We start from the raw sequence: 20,010 nt of genomic DNA on the forward strand, positions 1-20,010 counted from the left end.
AAATGCTTTTTAAAAAATCCAGTGCATAAATAGACAAATAGACAGATGGATAGATGGACAGATGAACAGACAGATAGATCCAAACTGCCCAAGAAACAAATCAAAGAGAAAAAGGGCAGATGTAGGGGCACATGTCTTTAATAACACTCAGAAGGTAGAAGCAGGCAGATCTCCTGTCAAACTGGGCTCCCTGCTCCCACCACCTCTTTAAATGGACTGCTGCAGATGGCCTGGGAACACATGCCACAACGATCACATGACCTGACCTCCCAGGACTCAACAAAAGAAAACTGGGCTGGGCAGTGGGGGCACACACATTTAATCCCAGCACTTGGGAGGCAGAGGCAGGCAGATCTCTGTGAGTTCGAGGCCAGGCTCCAAAGCTACAGAGAAACCCTGTCTCAAGATAGATGAGAGAGAGAGAGAGAGAGAGAGAGAGAGAGAGAGAGAGAGAGAGAGAGAGAGAGAGAGAGAAAATAAAGCTGGACCCTTGGTCCCAATAATGCTATTGGCTCACAGAGCCCCTCATGTTCCTTTACTTCTGTGTGTGGCTCTGTTCTGTGCTGATACGTCTCCTAATCACTGGAGGAATGGTCTCCATCCAAATTTAATGTCAAGTTGATAAGCATCTCATATGCAATAAATAGACATTTCACAATGGGTTTTAGAAGAGTTACATAAATAACATTTATATTTTTAAAAGATTCTCTGATTGTAAAATGAATAATAAACTTGAAGAAAACAATACCAATCACAGACATTTGGAAAAGTCCAAGTAAAACAATTGTATTTTGGAGTATGGTAACAGGAACAAAAATAAATGGACATACTTAGCAGGTGTATACACAGGACTTGGTGACACTGAGGAATGCCTGAGATGCCTCTGCACGGAGAACTTGCCAATGATGGACATTTTAAGAACCCTGCCCGAGGACTTCTCCACAGTCCTCACATTCCTAAGAGCTCTCTTACCTGTGTGAATTCTTCCCTGTAGAATAAACAATCTGGTTGAAAGTTAAATTCTCTGATGAATGGTAAAGATTTGTCACTGGCTAAAGGGTTTTCCAGAGGGGATATAGTTTTAAGGTTTCTTTGCAGTATGACATCTTTGGTGACAATTAAGGGATGACCTGGTTCTGAATGCCTTTCCACACCTATCACACACATAGGGCCTCTGACCTGTGTGAAGTCTCTGATGCTGAGCGCGGGACGAGCCATCCCCAAAAGCCTTTCCACATTCGCTACACTTGTAAGGCTTCTCTCCAGTATGAACTCTCTTATGTCTTATGAGGTAGGCAGTATGAGTGAAGGTTTTCCCACAGTCTTTACATTCAAAAGGCTTCTCTCCAGTATGGATTTTTTGATGTCTGGCAAGATAGGTACTTCTTTTGAAAAACTTGCCGCACTGCTTACACTCAAAAGGTTTTTCTCCTGTGTGATTTCTCTGATGAGTGGTCAGCTGTGAACTTTCTCGAAAAGCTTTCCCGCACTCCTTACATTCGTAGGGTTTTTCTCCAGTATGAATTCTTGAATGAACAATAAGATGAATACTCTGCCGAAAAGCTTTCCCACACTCCTTACACTTATAAGGTTTCTCTCCAGAATGTACTCTTTGGTGGCCAGTGAGTGACATGCTGTGGCTGAAGGCTTTCCCACAAACATCACATTTGTAAGGTTTCTCGCCAGTGTGAATTCTGTGGTGGACAGTCAGGGAAGACCCACTGCGGAAGGCCTTCCCACACACGGTACATTTGTAAGGTTTCTCTCCAGTGTGAATTCTCCTGTGCAAAGTCAGTCCAACGTGAACACTGAAGACTTTCCCGCAATCAGTGCAGTCAAACGGCTTTTCTCCAGTGTGATAATGCCTGAAGTGACGAGTAAGGGACATGCTATACCTAAAGGCTTGGCCGCACTCAACACACTGGAAGGGCCGCTTGTCATTGTGACACCTCTGATGTTGAGCAAAGGTAGAACTATCCCTGAAGGCCTTCCCACATTCCTTACACTTGTAGGGCTTCTCCCCAGTGTGGATCCTCTGATGCTGAGCCAGGTGTGCAGGCTGCCTGAAAGATTTTGTACATTCCTTACACTTATATGGTTTTTCTCCGGTATGAATTCTCTGATGCACAATGAGGTATGAATTCTGGCTGAAGGCTTTCTTACACGCCTTGCACTCAAAGAGTTTCTCGTGCGTGTGTGTTGTGTGATGCTGGGCCAGGTGGTGGCTCTGCTTGAAGGCTTTCCCACACACTGTGCACTTATATGGTTTTTCACCCGTGTGAATTCTCTGATGAACAGTGACGGATGAGCTATGGGTGAAGGTTTTCTCACAGTCGTTACATTTAAAAATGTTCTTCCCTACCCAGATTTTCTTGTATTTTCGTACCTTGGGATTTTTGGAGAGGCTTTTCTTATTTGACTTGTGACTATACATATTCTCCTCTGCATTGTCCAGATGGAGAGATTTTGAAGGGTTGGAGTATTTGTAGCTTATTCCTTTAGTGTGAGTTTCTTCATGCATGACTGTTTCTTTCACGTTAAATAATATTTCTTGATTCGTCATTCGTCTATTGAAAAGGTCTTTATATTTCCACTTTTCTCCAGAAGAGGGACACTCAAGACCAAAACTTGAAATTTTCTCCATTGATACATTATCAAACACAAATTGCTTTAGAGATAATTCTTGTGTCTTGTATACAGAGTCTCCATCTGAAAAAAAAAAATGTAAAAAAAAAAAAACTGTGTTCTCTATCATGTGCTATTAGCAAAAGAAACATCTAAAGTGAAGTAATTCAAAACTATTCGGTAAATTCCATACAATCATAGATGTGCAAGTTGTCCCTAAGGATAAGAGTTTTGTCATAATTAATCTTGACTGTCAACTCTACTGGGTGAAAACTGCACAGGAGACTAGTAAAGCACGCCTCTGGGTATATATGTGAGGTTCTTTCCAAAGCTGATCACTAGGGAGGTAATGCCTTCCCTGCAGCTAAGTGTTGCTAGCCAAAACACTGGGAGACTGGAATAAAGGAAAACTCAGGAGGAAATTCATAGCATGGGCATGCTTCTATTTGCTTTCTGGCTGCCATAGTGACCAGCTTTCCTCTACCAGGCCCTTCCTCCATGCTTCTGCACTCCCACCAGTCCCAAAGCCATGGAGCCAGCTGACCATAGATAGAAACCATGGCCCAAACCAAATCCTTCCTCCCTTAAGCTGATTACAGTAGGTACTTTGTCAGAGTAATAGAAACAAATCTGGCAGCAGGGAAGAGATAGAAAAGAACAACAACACAGGAAATGACCAGGAAAACTAAGCATAAGGTGAGGAACTAGGAGAGGCAGTCTGCAATGGTGATGGTACCCGGGCCAGACTATGTCTCCTACCTTTAAAAATATTTCTTGATTTATCCAGTATCTATGGATGCTTGTCTGCATGTGTGCCTGTGCACCATGTGCATGCCTGATGCCTGCAGAGGCCAGAAGAGGACATCAGATCCCCAGGAACTAGAGTTACAGACAGTTGAGCTGCCATGTGGGTGCTGGGAATGGAACTTAGGTCTTAAACACTGTACCATCGTTCCAGCCCCATGTCTCCTAACTTTAATTGATTAGTATATGTAGTTAATTTTGTATAACTACCAATATAGTTAATTACTATTGCTTCTCAGAACTCTCTAGAGATTTCCAGAAACCATAAACTATGTTTTACGACTTCCCCCTAGGATTTAAAGGCAACTGCATGATCATAATTTCATAATCAGAAAATAGTGCTCCTTTATAAGCTTGTGTTTCAGTGTACCAAACTCTTTATATCTCATATAACTCAGAAAGGAATTTCTTCATTTGTTTTACTTTCAACAACTTAGCAGAAGTGTCACTTTTTAGGCCAGTTAATATAGGGCTTTGTTAACATAGGTGATGGTAGGGAAGGTGTCTCAGTGAGGGACTGTCAGATAAGATTGGCTTGTAGGCATGTCTGTGGGGGATCACCTCGCTTGTCTGAACTGATGTGCAGATCCAACCTGACTGGATAGGAGTAGAGAAAGCTAGCTGAGGAACAGGCATGCATTTTCACTCTCTCTGCTGTGACGGGCTGTTCATGATCGTTCCCACACCGATGGGCTACAGTGTGGACTCGCACGCTAAAACAAACCCTGTCCCCCTAAGGCCTGCTCTGTCAGGGAGCTTCATCACAGCACTGGAAAGGAACTAGAACAGTCTCCTTTGTACAAAACAACTTACTACAGAGACAAGAGGGAAGGAGAAGGGAAACCAATTCGCAGCCAGAACCCTAAGACTTGGGGAGGATTTCTGGGAAGCCCCAGTAAGGAGGGAAGGACTTCTGAAAATGACCGAGCCATTGCCTGGACAGGTTGTCCACCTGCATCACACATTCTCACCTTGCGATGTACTTCTTGTCCCCTCCTCCTCTGCCTCCCAAGGCTCCTTCCCATGCTCCAGTAAGGAGATCAGATGCGGCTTGGAAATGCAAGCTCCTGCATTAAAAACAAGAGACACAAAAATAGCCATGTTTTGAGTTGTTCTGGCACATACGTCAGTTCATTAGGTCTGACGGAACTATGAAATAAAAGGATGGAGCACATTTGAAGGGCAAACTACATAAAACTCTGGAATAGTTGAGTGGCAACTGTCAACAGCCAATGCTACAGATATTAAACTGTTTCTTAGGGAGTGGAGGACAGGACCATCGTAGTAATAAATAAGATACTTTTTAAACGGCCTGCCAGGGGATGGGGTAAAGAGATGGCTCAGTGCTTGAGCTGCATGCTGCTCGTGGAGAGGAACAGGGAGTCTCAGTTCCCACACCAGGAGCTGAGCACTACTTACAACCCCAGCTCCAGGAGCAGAGCGCTCACAGCCTCTCCTGTCGGCAACCACACTCACATGTGCACACCCTCACACATGCATGTACGTATTTTAAATACAAATGAAATCTCTTTTAAAATTAAAATAAATGAAAATTTAAAATATTTTTTATTTTTATGTGCATTGGTGTTTTGCCTACATGTATGTCTGTATGAGGGTGCTGGATCCCCTGAAACTGCAGTTACAGACAGTTGTAAGCTGCCATGTGAGTGTTGAGAATTGAATGCAAGTCCTCTGGAAGAGTAGCCAGTGCTCTTAACCTCTGAGCCATCTCTCCAGCCCCTTAATAAAAATTTTAAAGCCCTGCTAGAGACAGACTGGAGTTTGAGTCAAGTGAATTACCTGTTGCCAGGCAGTGGTAGAGCACATCTTTAATCCCAGCACTCAGGAAGCAGAGGCAGGAGGATCTCTGTGAGTTCAACACCAGCCTGGCCTACAGACACAGAGAAACCTTGTCTCAAAAAAAGCAAATTAAAAAATGAACTACCTGTCTAAAACAGAGCCAAGCATAGTGACTCTGTCTCAGAACAAACATTTTCAGAGGACAGCGACAGAATCCTGAGCCTTTGCAGATTCCATTTGTACTATCCATGATAAACCCCAGAATCACTGGACATAAGAGAATGAGAAATGTTAACCATGGCTAGAAACGCAAAATGTAACCAATCTGCAGTGTCACATTTTAAAACACTGTGGAATCTACTCCACTCAAGGATGCAAAATAATAAACAAACAAGCATCTGTGGCTGCCTACAGCAGACACATACCAAGTCAACTACCCAACATTCCAGCATGGGTGGGGAGGAATTTACCTAGGCTCCACTGCTATCTGAGAAGCTATTGGCAGTTGATGGCTGCTGAGGAACAAAAAATCACTGTCCTTTATACCGGGCTTTGTCTTAGGCCACCAAGCAGCTCCCAAATCATGACAGGGAAACTTATTAGTTACGAATGCTCAGTGTTATCTTAGCTCTGATTCTGATCTGTTTCCATCTACGCTTTGCCTCGGTCTTTTTACCTTCCGTTCCTGTTATATTACTTTCACTGCTTCTCCTGTCTGTCTGGTGGCTGCCTGGCTTCTAGTGCTGGGCGTGTCCTCTCCTTCTCCCTCATTCTCTTCTTCTTTTTCTCTCTTCTACCTAGATCTCTCCTCATACTTATTCCCTCTGTCCACCAGCCCCACCTATCCTTTTCCGTCTAGCTATTGGCTGTTCAGCTTTTTATTACACCAATCGGGTACCTTAGGCAGGCAAGTTGAAACAAATGCAACATATTAAACAAATACAGGCCGGGCGGTGGTGGCGCACGCCTTTAATCCCAGCACTCGGGAGGCAGAGGCAGGCGGATCTCTGTGAGTTCGAGACCAGCCTGGTCTACAGAGCTAGTTCCAGGACAGGCTCCAAAACCACAGAGAAACCCTGTCTCGAAAAAAACTAAAAAAAAACTAAAAAAAAAAAAAAAAAATACAGCATAAACAAATGTAACACACTTTCACATAGTTAAAGTCGTATTCTGCAACACAAACAGATGCAACACATCTTTACATAGTTAAATATTCCACAATAGTGCTTTGGTGATGTGGCTGCTGCTGACCATGCCTTGCTTGATGGCCCCAAACCTATTCACATATGGTCAGCACTAACTGTACTCTGGGGTAATTGATTAATAGTAACAATAAAAAAGAAATAGAATATGAAGTAAAAACGGAGCCATGTTGGTATATTTCAGTAGGAGTTAGAGAAGGTGTTGAGGAATTAATAAGGATAAAATTATACACTATATACATATAAAAGTTACAAAGAATAAAAATATTTTTATAAAGATAAAAAATTAAGACAAATAGGCTGAGACGATGGCTCGGTGGGTAAGGCACTTGCCGTGCAGGCACAAGGATCTGAATCTGAATTCCCAAGACCCATGGAGAGCTAACACAGTAGTACATGCTTAATCCCCACTTTCCCACAGCAGGATGTAAGGTGGAGGCAGGAGGATGCCCAGAAGCTTGCTGACAAGCCTGTCATGGCTGCAGATGAACACCAAAAGCTGGAAGGTGAGGAATGACATTCAAAAGTTGTCCTCTGACCTTCACACACACCGTGGCATGCACACATTGCACTCATACACGTGCACATACACATATGCACACATACATCACACATACACATACCCCAAAACTATTTTTTAAATTGATAAAAAAAAGGGGGTATGAAGGTGCACACTTTTAATCCCAACACTTTGGGAGGCAGATTTCTGTTTGAGGCCAGCCTGGTCTACATAGGAATTCCAGGCCAGTGAGACCCAGTCTCAAAAAAAGAAAAAAGGAAAGAAAAAGAACTCTCAGTAGAAAAATAGAAACTACAATAGAACCAGATGGAATCTAAGCAATGGCTCAGTAGTTCAGAGCATAAACTGTTCTCCTAAAGGTCCCAGTTCTGTTCCCAGCACCATGTGGGGGGCTCCCGGCCACCGGTAACTCCAGCTTCAGGGGTTGGAAACCACTTTTTTTAAATTAGGTGGTGACCTGTACACATGTGGCATACAGCTCTCTCTCGCTCTCCCCCCCCCCCCACACACACACATAGATATATACACCAAATCTTTAAAAAGTAAAGAGTGAGACGGAAAGTCTACAGTTGAAAATGGAGTGCCTGGCACGTTAAAGATCACTAGATGGGCTTGACACAGTGCTGAAGAAAGCAGGATAACCATTCATCCCAGTAGCTCAACACAAACGATGTAACTTGAAACACTAAAGCAAGACTTCACAAACTAAACAGATCACCCAAGTGCAGCTGACGTCCCCAAAGGAGAAGAGAGATGAGAAAAGTAGTCTACAGTTTCCCAGTTTGGCTAAAGGCATAAATCTAGCCTAAAGCACCCGTTTTCAACCTGTGGGTCAGTGGGTCACGGCCCCTTTGGGGATTGCATATCAGATATTCTGCACACCAGATGTTTACATTAAGATTTATAACAGTAGCAAAATTACAATCAGGAAGTAGCAATGAAACAGTTTTATGGTTGGGTGATGTGGGATTCCTCTCTGTATGCTGTGAATAAGTTTTATTGCCATTGGTTAATAAAGACGCTGCTTTTGGCCAATAGCTTAACAGAATATAGCTAGCCTGGAAAAGATATAGAGAGAGAGTAGGTAGAGTCAGAGAGATGCCATGTAGACACCAGAGGAGAAAGACGCAAGCTGCCAGCCGGAACCTTGCCGGTAAACCACAAGCCTCGTGGTAAAATATAAAAAAAAAAAATAGAAATGGGTTAATTTAAGATGTAAGAGCTAACTAAAAATATGCTTAAGCTGTTGGCCAAACAGTATTGCAAATAATATAGTTTCTGTGTGATTACTTTGGGTCTGGGAGGCCAGAAGTGAACAAGTAGCCTCCAACAGTTGGGAGTCACTACAACATGAGGAACTGTATTAAAGGGTCACAGCATAGGAAGATTGAGAACCACTGGTCTAAAGAAGCTCAAGCAGATTGTTCTGAAGAACAGCAAGCTCATCTACTAACATGGACCCAGGCTTAGAAGGGTCTGTATTAGTCTCTCCAGGAGCAAGCATCAGGAGATATTTTAAAACAGTGGGTTTCACTAATTTATCATAAGTTAATAAAAAGATACATATTTGGGGGTCACTGAAATGGCTCAGTGAGTAAAGGCATTTGCTACCAACCTGATGAGCTCAGCTGATCCAAGTTCTGTAAGTCACCCTCCAACTTGTATGTGGCATACATGTGTCCTCCCATGTAAAATCAATGTCCCTCCATAAAAATTAATGTAATGAAAAATTTTGGAAGCTTATTTGAAAAGTGATATTCTATGTGTATAGTGTTGTGGGGTATTCACCAGAGAAGACTGCTCAGACACTGGTTTAAGCCAATAGAAAATCGTTATTAGCCAGTTGGCAACGACACTGGGTATTCAGGTTCCCAGTGTAGCCCTGAGTCTTTCTCAGGGTGAGCTTTTAAGCACAAAGACCACATTCTGGATTGACAGACTTCAGTTAACAAGAACTGTTAGCCAGGAGCAAAACTCCAAAAGCCAAAAAGGAAAATTAGTACATTTTGAGACTTTCCCAGAACTATGCAAACTCTGATGAATTAGGTCTTTGTTTCATTTTAGCTGGTGGTGCTGTCTACGTGCTCAGTTTTACAGCCTAAATCCATCATGGAGTCAGTTGGTCTAGGTCTAGGGCCCAGTCACAATAGTAACCAGGCCACATTCTTCTTCAGCCCTGTCACCACCTACTGATGAGAACAGCAGAACTATAACAGAAAGGCAACATAAAGCAGAGGTATCTGCTACAGTTCCCACCAAATCTGGGTTTCTAATTACCTAAAGATATAACCACGAGTATCTGATAATACGTCAAATTCACAGACTGGGTATGAAACTCTCATGTAACCCTGACACAATAACACAGCATTAATCACAGAAATGTGAAAGGTGCTTTAAGCAGGCTCTGGATGTTTCTGGAGTATCCGCAGAGAGGACACTTACCCACTGAGACCAAGTTCCAGTAGTTCTCCAGCACCACAGTCCTGTACAGATTCCTCTGAGCAGGACTCAGCTGCTCCCATTCCTCCTGGGAGAAGTCTACGGCCACGTCTGTGAAGGTCAAGGAGTCCTGAGATGGCACAAATGCATTTACAAAATTTTGTAACATTTTTTATTCTGTTTTGGGGTAGAGGTAGTTACTAAATGAAAGAAGACACAAATGACTACATCTTGTATCATTCTGTTTATATGAAATGCCCAGAAATCTGAATATGTAGATAGGAAACAGTGGTTGGCTGGGATTGGGAGTGGGTCAGAGGCTAACTGTAGGTGAGCTGCTTGAGAAGGAAAGATGCTTGTGTCCAGGGGCTCAAGGCCAGCTTGGGCCACAAAATGGGCCACCTCTTCTCATCTTAAACAAAAAGAAAAAAAAAAGAATAACATGACTCATGATGGGTGAGAGGATATTTAAAAAACAAAACAAACTCCTTTTCTACTACACTCTCAAAACTTCCATGATCTCTGATGATCAAAGCATTTAGAAATCCGCCTACCTGCAACCCAGCTCTGCTGTGGGCAGCAGGTGACAGTCCTCTAATCTAGTCCAGTCATTACACACTTTCCCTGGACAGTGCCAGATGCCACAGACTGAGGGCTGGATGCCACAAGATTTCCTCAAATTCAGATTCCAATTACAAACTCCATGTTATTATTTCAGGGACAGACAAGGACAGAAATCCATGTAGAGGGCCTTTGCATGTCCATCTAACCTGGAATCCAATTCAGTAGTACTGAGATACCTATTTCATGTAAAAGAAGACAAGTCTTTTGACAAGAGCCCAAACCAGTGAAAAGTGTACATTCAAGGCATGGTGGGCCACACTTATAATCCTACTTCTCAGGAGCATGAGGCAGGAGGATTGCCAAGCAGGGATCCATAGTTTTATTCTGCCTCCCATCCAAGAACTAATCAGGCACAACCCTCCCTAACTTTCAAGAACCAGTGATACTAGGCACATTCAAGGTGCCCGCCATAAACTAGTAAGATGCGATATCATAAAGACGTGTATATAAGGCAGGGAGAGAAAGAATTTCAGAGTGGCCTCTTGACCACATCACATCTATTCTTCAGCTACTAGGCAGCTAAAGTTAAGAATGACGTTCTGTAGGAGAAGGAGTGGGCAGGCCTGGGGACAGACTATTAACAGAATTTCCAAAGTAGAGTCACTTAGTGCCAATCATCAAGACCCCTTCTCATGGAGAACAGACATAAACTAACCTGTAACATGGCTTTTATTAGTTCAACAGTCACTTCTTGTCTTCTCCTCCCTTGGAGAACAACTGTGTCCTGGGAAGTCCAGCCTAGAGGAAAAGGGTAGGGAAAGTCAAGGCCTTCATGGTTCTCCCAGTATCACCAATGCAAGCTGCTCCTTCCCTTTCTTCCCTCCCAGCTTTAACTGGTCCAAATCTATGTAGCTGGCTGAGAGCAGGTAGGATGCTTGAACTTCATCACCTACAACACCAAACTGGGAGTCAGATCTGAGTCTTGCTCAGCCATTATCAAAGAAGCTAACACAAAGACCCCTAACTGGGCAATGTGCAATGAGTGAGAGACCCTGGAACACTTGGTCCTAAATGGGATTCTTCCCAGGGATCAGGGAACTATGCTTAAGAGGAGGTGGAAGATGGGAAGAGCCAGTGGGGATGGAGGACACAAGGAAACAGTTTGTTCTAGACACAACCACACTGACGTTCATATCAACTCATGGAGACCTTGGCAGCATACACAGAGCCTGTACTGGTCAAAGCCAGATGGGGTCCCAAGCGCTGAGAGGGAAAATGGACATGAGCCCTCATCCCTAACCCAGAGGCTATCTCCAGTTGTCAACTGCTTGCAAAGGAAAAATTAGTTTTTCTCCCAAATGAAGTTTCACTGGGTATACACACTACATTCAAGGGCAGGCTTGAGGCCCAAGAGTAAATGGCCAACACAAAATGAACTAAATGGTATTTTTGGAAGTTTTTTTTCTCTTAGTATTTTGTTGTCTGGGCTTTTTTTTTAACCTTACTGGTCTGTTGCTTACATATTTATTTGGGTTTCTGATTTTGTGCTTCTATGGGTTTTGTTTGTGTATCTCTGTGTATATGTGTTTCTCATACCTTTTCTTTGTTTTTTCTGTTTGTTTATTTCTGGTTTATTTGTCTTATTATTTGCCTGTTTTCTAAAGAGAGAGAAAAAGAAGGCATGGATGGGGATCTAAGAGAAGATGATGGAGGAAAATATCACGGGCATGGACAGAATATAGTGTATGGGAAAAAGTATTTCCAATAAATTGTAGTATGAGGCGAGCGGGCCGCATCCCACCGCCCAGCTAGCTTAACCCCAAAATAATCACACAAAAACTGTATTCATTTAAACACTGTCTGGCCCATTAGCTCTAGCCTTTTTTGTTGTTGTTGTTGTTGTTTTTCGAGACAGCCTGTCCTGGAACTAGCTCTTGTAGACCAGGCTGGTCTCGAACTCACAGAGATCCACCTGCCTCTGCCTCCCGAGTGCTGAGATTAACCGCCCAGCAATTAGCTCTAGCCTCTTATTGGCTAACTCTCACATCTTGATCTAACCCATTTCTAATAATCTGTGTAGCACCATGAGGTCATGGCTTACCGGGAAAGACTCTAACCTATGTCCGTCTCAGGCCAGAGTTTCAGGGCATCTGCCACACTTCCCTTCTTTCCAGCATTCTGTTCTGTCTAGTCCGTCCACCTAAGGGCTTCCCTATCAAAAGGCCAAGGCAGTTTTCTTTATTCAACCAATGAAAGCAACACATCCTACATCATTTGATAAAGCACAAAACAATCCCACACTAGTTTGGATTCAAAGGTTATTTATTTGAGGGGAAAAAAACTTACAGAACAGGGCTGGAGAGATGGCTCAGTGGTTAAGAGCATTGCCTGCTCTTCCAAAGGTCCTGAGTTCAATTCCCAGCAACCACATGGTGGCTCTCAACCATCTGTAAAGAGGTCTGGCGCCCTCTTCTGGCCTTCAGGCATACACACAGACAGAATATTGTATACATAATAAATAAATAAATATTTAAAAAAAAAAACTTACAGAACAGAATGCTGGGAAGAAGGGAAGTGCGGCAGATGCCATGAATCTCCGGCCTGAGACGACGTAGGTTAGAATCTCTCCGGGTAAGCTATGACCTCGTGGTGACATACAGATTATTAGAAATGGGTTGAATCAAGATGTGAGGGGGGCTGGAGAGATGGCTCAGTGGTTAAGAGCACTGGCTGCTCTTCCAGAGGTCCTGAGTTCAATTCCCAGCAACCACATGGTGGTTTACAACCATCTGTAATAAGACCTGGTGTCCTCTTCTGGCATGCATACATAGAGGCAGAATGTTGTATACATAAATAAATCTTTAAAAAAAAAAAAAGAAAAAAGAAAGATGTGAGAGTTAGCCAATAAGAGGCTAGAGCTAATGGCCAGGCAGTGATTTAATTAATACAATTTCTGTGTGGTTATTTCGGGGGTTAAGCTAGCTGCACAGCGGGACATAGTCTGCACCTCCTACTACAATAAATAAATAATAAAATCACCTAGGAGACATAATACTGGACATATCTGAGGGTGTTCCCAGTGAGGTTTAACTGAAGAAGCAGAATCACCCTGTAGGTGGCACCATCTCATGTGCTGAAACCTCAGGTTTATTAAAAAAAAAAAAAAAAAAAAGGGGGGGGACAAAGAGGAAAGAAAGTCAGATGTTGGTTCATGGCTCTCTGCTTCTAGTCTTCAAAGGCAATATGACCAGTCTCCTCACGCTTTGCCACCATGACTTGTATGCCATGGTGGACTGTATTCAAGTTGTCTTTTATTTTGTCGGGGGTTTGGTCAGAGCAATGAGAAAAGTACCTGACATACCAGGCAATACTCACTACTGGAGTATAGCAAATCACTCTTTCCTATACACTGGAAGTCTCCTAAATTTTTATCCCCAAGCCCCCTAGTGAAATATTCCTTTACACTGTGTGAATATATGCCACTGTGATTGGCTTAATAAAGAAGCTCATTGGCCAATAGCTGAATAGGTAGCGGTTAGGCGTGACTGGCAGACAAAAAGCACAAAAAAGAAGAGTCTCAGAAGTGTCGAGAAGATGCAGAGGAAGCAGGAGATAAACTTGCTGCACTGAGAAAAGGTATCAAGTCACAAGATAGAACGTAGATAAGAAATATGGATTAATTTAAGTTATAAGAGCTAGTTAGGCAAGGGAACCAGCATAGGCCCAAACTAGGCCCTCTGAATGTGGGTGATAGTTGTATGGCTGGGGCAGATTGTGGGGCTACTGGCAGTGAGACCAGGATTTATCCATATTGCTTGTTCTGGTTTTTTGGAACCCATTCTCTCTGGAGGGATACTTTGCTCAGCCTAGATATAGTGACGAGGGAAGGGAAGGGAAGGGAAGGGAAGGGAAGGGGAGGGGAGGGGAGGGGAGGGGAAGGGGAGGGGAGGGGAAGGGAAGGGAAGGGGAAGGGAAGGGAAGGGAAGGGAAGGGAAGGGAAGGGAAGGGAAGAGGGAAGGGAAGGGAAGAGGGAAGGGAAGGGAAGGGAAGGGAAGGGAAGGGAAGGGAAGGGAAGGGAAGGGAAGGGAAGGGAAGGGAAGAGGGAAGGGAAGGGAAGAGGGAAGGGAAGGGAAGGGAAGGGAAGGGAAGGGAAGGGAAGGGAAGGGAAGGGAAGGGAAGGGAAGGGAAGGGAAGGGAAGAGGGAAGGGAAGGGAAGGGAAGGGAAGGGAAGGGAAGGGAAGGGAAGGGAAGGAAGAATCTCCCAGGGAGATGGCTCAGAGGGTAAAAGTACCTGTGGATCTAGGTTTGATCCCTAGCACTCACTTGTTGGAAGGAGAGAACCAACTCCTGAAAGTTGCCCTCTAACATACACACACACACACACACACACCATACTGTGGTATGCTTCTGCCCCCACAACAAAACTAAAACATTAAAATTTAACTTAAGCCTGGCGGTGGTGGCGCACGCCTTTAATCCCAGCACTCGGGAGGCAGAGGCAGGCGGATCTCTGTGAGTTCGAGACCAGCCTGGTCTACAAGAGCTAGTTCCAGGACAGGCTCCAAAGCCACAGAGAAACCCTGTCTCGAAAAACCAAAAAAAAAAAAAATTTAACTTAAAATGTAATAGTGTTTTTTGTTTTATAAACCTAATTCTATTAACTAATCTTCAAAGTAGTCATTCCATACACACTGGGCCATGATCACAGCATACAAAGCGACATAAGTACCAACACAAGAGCTCACATACTTTCCAATCCCATGGAAGACAATTACAGGCACCCGAGAGAAGGCACAACGCTGGGAACCACACACACCATGATCTCAGAGGGGCCTGGGTGCACACACACATCTTCACAGACACCCTATTCTCTCTCACACCCACAAGATCACAGCCTCTTACCTAGATCTTTCCCATGCAGACGCCACAGCTTCAGCTCCTACATTCATAAGGCTTCTCAAATACCACACTACGGTTCAGAGAATCTTCCTCACCCAGTTTACTCTCATACACACCTGCTCCTCCTTCTCTCCCATTCTCAGCCACCGTGATGTTCTCTGGGCACGGAGGGAGGCCACTGTAACCCCAGCATTTGGAAGGCAGCAGCAGGGAGATGGTGAATATGAGGGAGGCTAGGCTGGGATACATAGAGTTCCATTCCTGCCTGGACTACCTATATATTGCTACGGGAGTATGGATTGCCTTCACTATGGAAAATGGTATACGGTTTCTAAAAAAAAAAAAAAGCAAACAAACAAAACTAAATAGACCTCTGACTGATTTTGTGTGTCAACTTGACACAGGCTAGAATCATCATACAGGAAGGAGCCTCTGTTAAGGAAATGTCTCCATGAGCTCTCTCTGTAAGGCATTTTTTCAATTAGTGATCAATGGGCTCTCCCAGCCAATGGTGGGTGGTGCCATCCCTGGACTGGGGATTCTCAGTTTTGTAAAAAAGCAGGCTGAGCAAGCCAGGGGAAACAAGCCAGTAAGCAGCACCCTTCCATGGCCTCTGCATCATCTCCTGCTTCCAGGCTCCTGCCCTACTTGAGTTCCTGTTCTGACTTCCTTTGGCAAACAGTGATGTGGAAACGTAAGCCAAATAAACCCTTTCCTCCCTAACTTGCTTTCTGGTCATGGTGTTTCACTGTAGCAATAGAAACTCCAGGGCAAAGAACACAGAGTCTTTCACAGCCCAGTTTCTTGCTTGCACAACCACACACATTCACAGAAGTATGTACTATGATCCTTCTATTTAACCTCTCCAAGGAGCCTCATGCATTTGTCACTTTATATATTGGCAGATCTAGTTCTCATTGTGAAAACTTTTTCTAAGGAGACATAAAAGAAACATCTATTTACCCCAGATAGGGGTGACAATAACAGATCAAAGTAACGATTCCATAAAAATACAACTTGTTGAATCCATGAATTGATTGGGCTTATTTACAGAGCATGGGAAAAGAGTTATTTATAAGAGCATGGGTAACCCCCAAACTACTGTATCACCCCAAAGTCTCACCCTATCATGGATGGCATCTTCATGGGAACTGAATCATGAGTTTTTTTTAGTTACTAGTTTACTTCCTATACCCTCTAACATCTCCCAAGATCATCTTTATACAGATGGGGGGCAGGGTGAGGGTAGCAAGAGAGAGAGCGACAATGTCAGATAAGGATCCTGTGACACTCCCTCCTTCTTCTACTAGAGAATATTAACAGTTCCATCACCAATTCCAGAGACCAAGCTATCTCTTAGTTCTTCTCAATTCGTCACTATGACTACAAGGTCCTGGTACTCTTTCTCCAACATGTTGTCTTAACTAGTGTTCTATTGTTGTGAAGAGACACTGTAACCATGCCAACTCTTATATGAGAAAGCATTTAATTGGGGCTTGCTTACAGCTTCAGAGGTTTCGTCCATTACCATTATGGCAGGAACATGGCTGCACATGGGCAGACACAGTGCTGGAGGAGTAGCTGAGAGTTCTACATTCAGAACCACGGGCAGCAGGAAGAGAGAGCTGCTGGGCCTGGCTTGGGCCTTTGAAACCTCAAAGCCCACCCCCAGTGACACACCAACAAGACCACACCTTCTAATCCTTCTCAAGTAGTGCCCTGATGACTGCATTCAATCCAACTTCACAAGTCCCCATAGTCTATCACAGTTTCAATACTGTTTAAAAGTCCAAAGTTCAAAATCTCTTCTGAGACTTAAGGCACTCTCTTAACTGTAACCCCTGTAAAATCAAAATTAAAAAGCAGATCACATACTTCCAACATACAATCAAACAGACTATACATTACCATACCAGAAGGGAGGAAAGGGAGCATAGTGCAGAAAGACCAAAAAACAGCAGGGTAAACTCCCAGCTCTGCACCTCCATGTCTGATTGTTAAAGCACTCTTTAGATCTCCAATTCTGCCAGCTCTGTTAACTGCAGCACACATCTCTCTCTCAGGATGGTGCCATGCTCAGTCTGCAGCTACTCTTGGCAGTTATCCCATGACTCTGGCATCTCCAAAATCTTGGGGCTCCAACACAATCCCAGCTACATATTCCCAGCTTCATGCAATGATCCCTTGGGGCCTCCATAATGGGACACCCTGACACATGCCTGTCCCCAGCAGCTTTCCTTAGCTACGGAGGGAGAGTCCATAACCCTTTCTTCTATCATTAACTCTAAATCTAGGATTACACGGCAAAAAGCAGCCGAGTTCTTCTGCTTTCTGAGGCTAGAATATGGCCCTTCCACTTACTTAAATCTATCAGTTTTGTTTCTGATGGTTTCCTTCACTGCTTAAGCTTTTCTTTAAGTCCTTTTCACAAGTTGGAACCTTGGCTGGGTGAGGCCAGCACTCCTTTATTCCATTTAGCATTAGGCTTTGCTTTGAACTTGATCTCCTTGGGCACTGGAGTTAGATCTAATACACTTCCTGGTGCTCTTTTTCATTATAGACATGCATAAGAGCAGCCACTAAGAACCACACGACAGTCAATACTAGGCCCCTGGCCAACATCATTAATCCAAAGGTCTTTGATTTAGCCTCAGGCAGATTTATAGGACAAGGGCAAAAAGCAGCCACATTTTTTGCCAAAATATCACAAGAATGGTCTCTAAGCCACTTGCTAATATTCTTCTCCTCTGAAACCTCTCCAGTCAGGCCATCATAATCTACATTGCTTTTATCACCACTGTCTTCCTGTGCTTACCAGTATGGTCCATTAAATACCACCTAAAGTGTTCGACCTCTTTCCTAGTCCAAAGTACCAAAGGCCACCTTTCATCAACAAGCAGCATGGTCAGGCCTGTCACAGAAATACTCCGCTCCCTGGTACCAGCTTCTATTTGATAACAGACTTGCTGCTGTGCACATCCTACTTATGACTTCACCCATCTCATGATGGACAGCTCAGGTCGTTCACCATTACAAAAGCCCAACCTGTATCTACTGTTCCTCTAAATTAGTTGCTATGGCTGCAGGGTCCTGATACACTACTCTCTCCAACATGTCAATGATATAACCATGAAAAGCCCAAAGGAAAAGTCATACAACACTTAAACTCAGGCAAGATTCATACCCTCTATTTTCTCAAACTCAAGTCTCTAATACACACACACAGGCACAAGCATACACACATGCTTTGATGATACAGAGAATACACAAATTCAGTCTCTTCTTTGCAAGACAAACACTTCTGAAGTTTCCCCAAACACATCCAGCAAACAGTTCTGCAGAAGACACAAACTGGTATCTCTTCGTCTAATTCAGTTCTGGGACTATCAAGCAGACTCCACAGGTTGAGGACTCGGTCCCAATGACTGCTTCTGAATTCTGATGCTAGGTGCAAGTTCCAAGTCGTCTCACCTGTGCTGCTGAAGGACTGGCTATAAATCAAAGTTTTCTGAGTTCCTCATAGTTCAATCAATTTGCCTGAGTGGCTCCCAGAACTCGATAAAACCCCTGTTAACAAGATCATTATAAAGAATGTTGTAATAAGAGCGGCGGACTAAGTTCCTAGCACCCGGCCGCCCGCATGGCTTATGCCCCAAAATAATTACACGGAAACTGTATTCTTTTGAACACTGCCTAGCCCATTAGTTCCAGCCTCTTATTGGCTAGCTCTTACATACTGATCTAACCCATTTTTAATATTCTGTGTAGCACCATGAGCTGGCTTACCAGGAAAGATCTTAACCTGTGTCTGTCTGGAGTGGGAGAATCATGGCGACTCACTGACTCAGCTTTTTTCTCCCAGCATTCTATTCTGTTTACTCCACCCACCTAAGGGTTGGCCTATCAAATGGGCCTAGGCAGTTTCTTTATTAATTAACCAATGAAAGCAACAGATTAATACAAGACCCATCTCCATCAAAAGAATATGTTTAAAGATATATGAAGAGCTGGAGAGATGGCCCAGTGGATAAAGTTCACATTCCAGCCCGAGATCCAGAATTCAACTCCCAGAACTCACATAAAAAGGGAGGGGAGGAAAAAGTAAAAGGGAGAATCAGCTCCACAAAGTTGTCGCACATGCCTGTAATCGCAGCACTTTGGAGGCTGAGGTAGGAAGATCAGGGGTTCAAAGTCATCCTCCACTTACACATTGAGTTTGAGGACTGCCAGGGGTACACAATACTCTATCTCAAAACAATAACAACGACAAAATTGTCCTTTGGTGATCAATTTACCCTGCAGCCCCTCTCCTCTCCCAGTTGGGTTTGGGACTGAAATTCTTTACCCTCTAATGTATTTTGGCGTCTGCGATGATCAGCCCTGACCCTGAAGCTACCTTGAATCTGCCATCCATCCATCACGAACGCTCATCAGGATATTCGGTACTTTGGACATTCCAAGCATTAAGTGCTGTAACGCAGCCCACCAAAGATAGACGACCAACCATACGATTCACGGTCACCTCACATCAGCACCATTTATTTCTCAGACCCTGTCTTCCACTCCCACACACTCACACGAACGTACAGTCACCCTGAAAACTCAAAGCCCAGTTCGTTTCACACACTCCGGCCTGGCACACCCAAGTACGCACTTAGATCTGAACCCTCAGCCCTCGCGCCCCCGGATTCCACGTATCCGCCAAGCCTACCTCCAGGGACGCTGACCTCTGGGAAACGCGGAGACTACGAGGCTCTCCCCTACCCCAGCTTTCAGGCTTCCACTCCCCATCGGTCGCCTTACCCAGACGCTGTCAACCAAGGGACGCTGGGAGGCAACGGACAAACTGGGCGCAGGCGCAGTCTCTTCCAGCCCTTCAGAGGGGCAGAGCCCGAGAAAGGCGGGGCTTGGCGTAAGGGGCGCGTTCCCAGAGAAGACTGAGATGAGAGGCGGGTCCTACGGAAAAAAGCGGGTTCTTAGAGTGCGGTGAGGGCGGGGCTAGTTGAGGTGAGGGCGGGGCTTAGTCAGTTGGGCGGGCTCTCAGCCGGCTCTGAGGGGGCGGGGCTTGCGAGAAGGGCGGGGTCTCAGAGGAGTCTGGTGAGGCGGTGCTAAGCGGAGAAAGGGAGGGGTCTAAGCAGTATTAGGTGAGGGGCGGAG

General features: G+C 44.3%; 1 protein-coding gene across 3 annotated transcripts; it reads right to left on the bottom strand.

Moving 5' to 3' along the window:
* Nucleotides 1-669: 669 nt before the first annotated feature.
* On the bottom strand, nt 670-19,763 carry Znf471 (zinc finger protein 471). Of its 3 annotated transcripts, none has more exons than XM_057761827.1 (5): nt 19,657-19,763; nt 10,670-10,752; nt 9,394-9,520; nt 4,401-4,496; nt 670-2,709 (listed from the first exon to the last, which is right to left on the bottom strand). In XM_057761827.1, exons 2-5 carry the CDS (start codon nt 10,676-10,678, stop codon nt 1,082-1,084), a joined length of 1,860 nt encoding a protein of 619 aa, XP_057617810.1. In that variant the 5' UTR covers nt 10,679-10,752; nt 19,657-19,763; the 3' UTR covers nt 670-1,081. The 3 variants fall into 3 exon arrangements, with proteins under 3 accessions (XP_057617810.1, XP_057617808.1, XP_057617809.1); XM_057761825.1 differs by having other exon boundaries at nt 19,565-19,687; XM_057761826.1 differs by lacking the exon at nt 19,657-19,763 and adding an exon at nt 12,503-12,559.
* Nucleotides 19,764-20,010: the final 247 nt, after the last annotated feature.

The sequence above is a fragment of the Chionomys nivalis genome, chromosome 2, assembly GCF_950005125.1.
Source record: "Chionomys nivalis chromosome 2, mChiNiv1.1, whole genome shotgun sequence".
Taxonomy (NCBI): Eukaryota; Metazoa; Chordata; class Mammalia; order Rodentia; family Cricetidae; genus Chionomys; species Chionomys nivalis.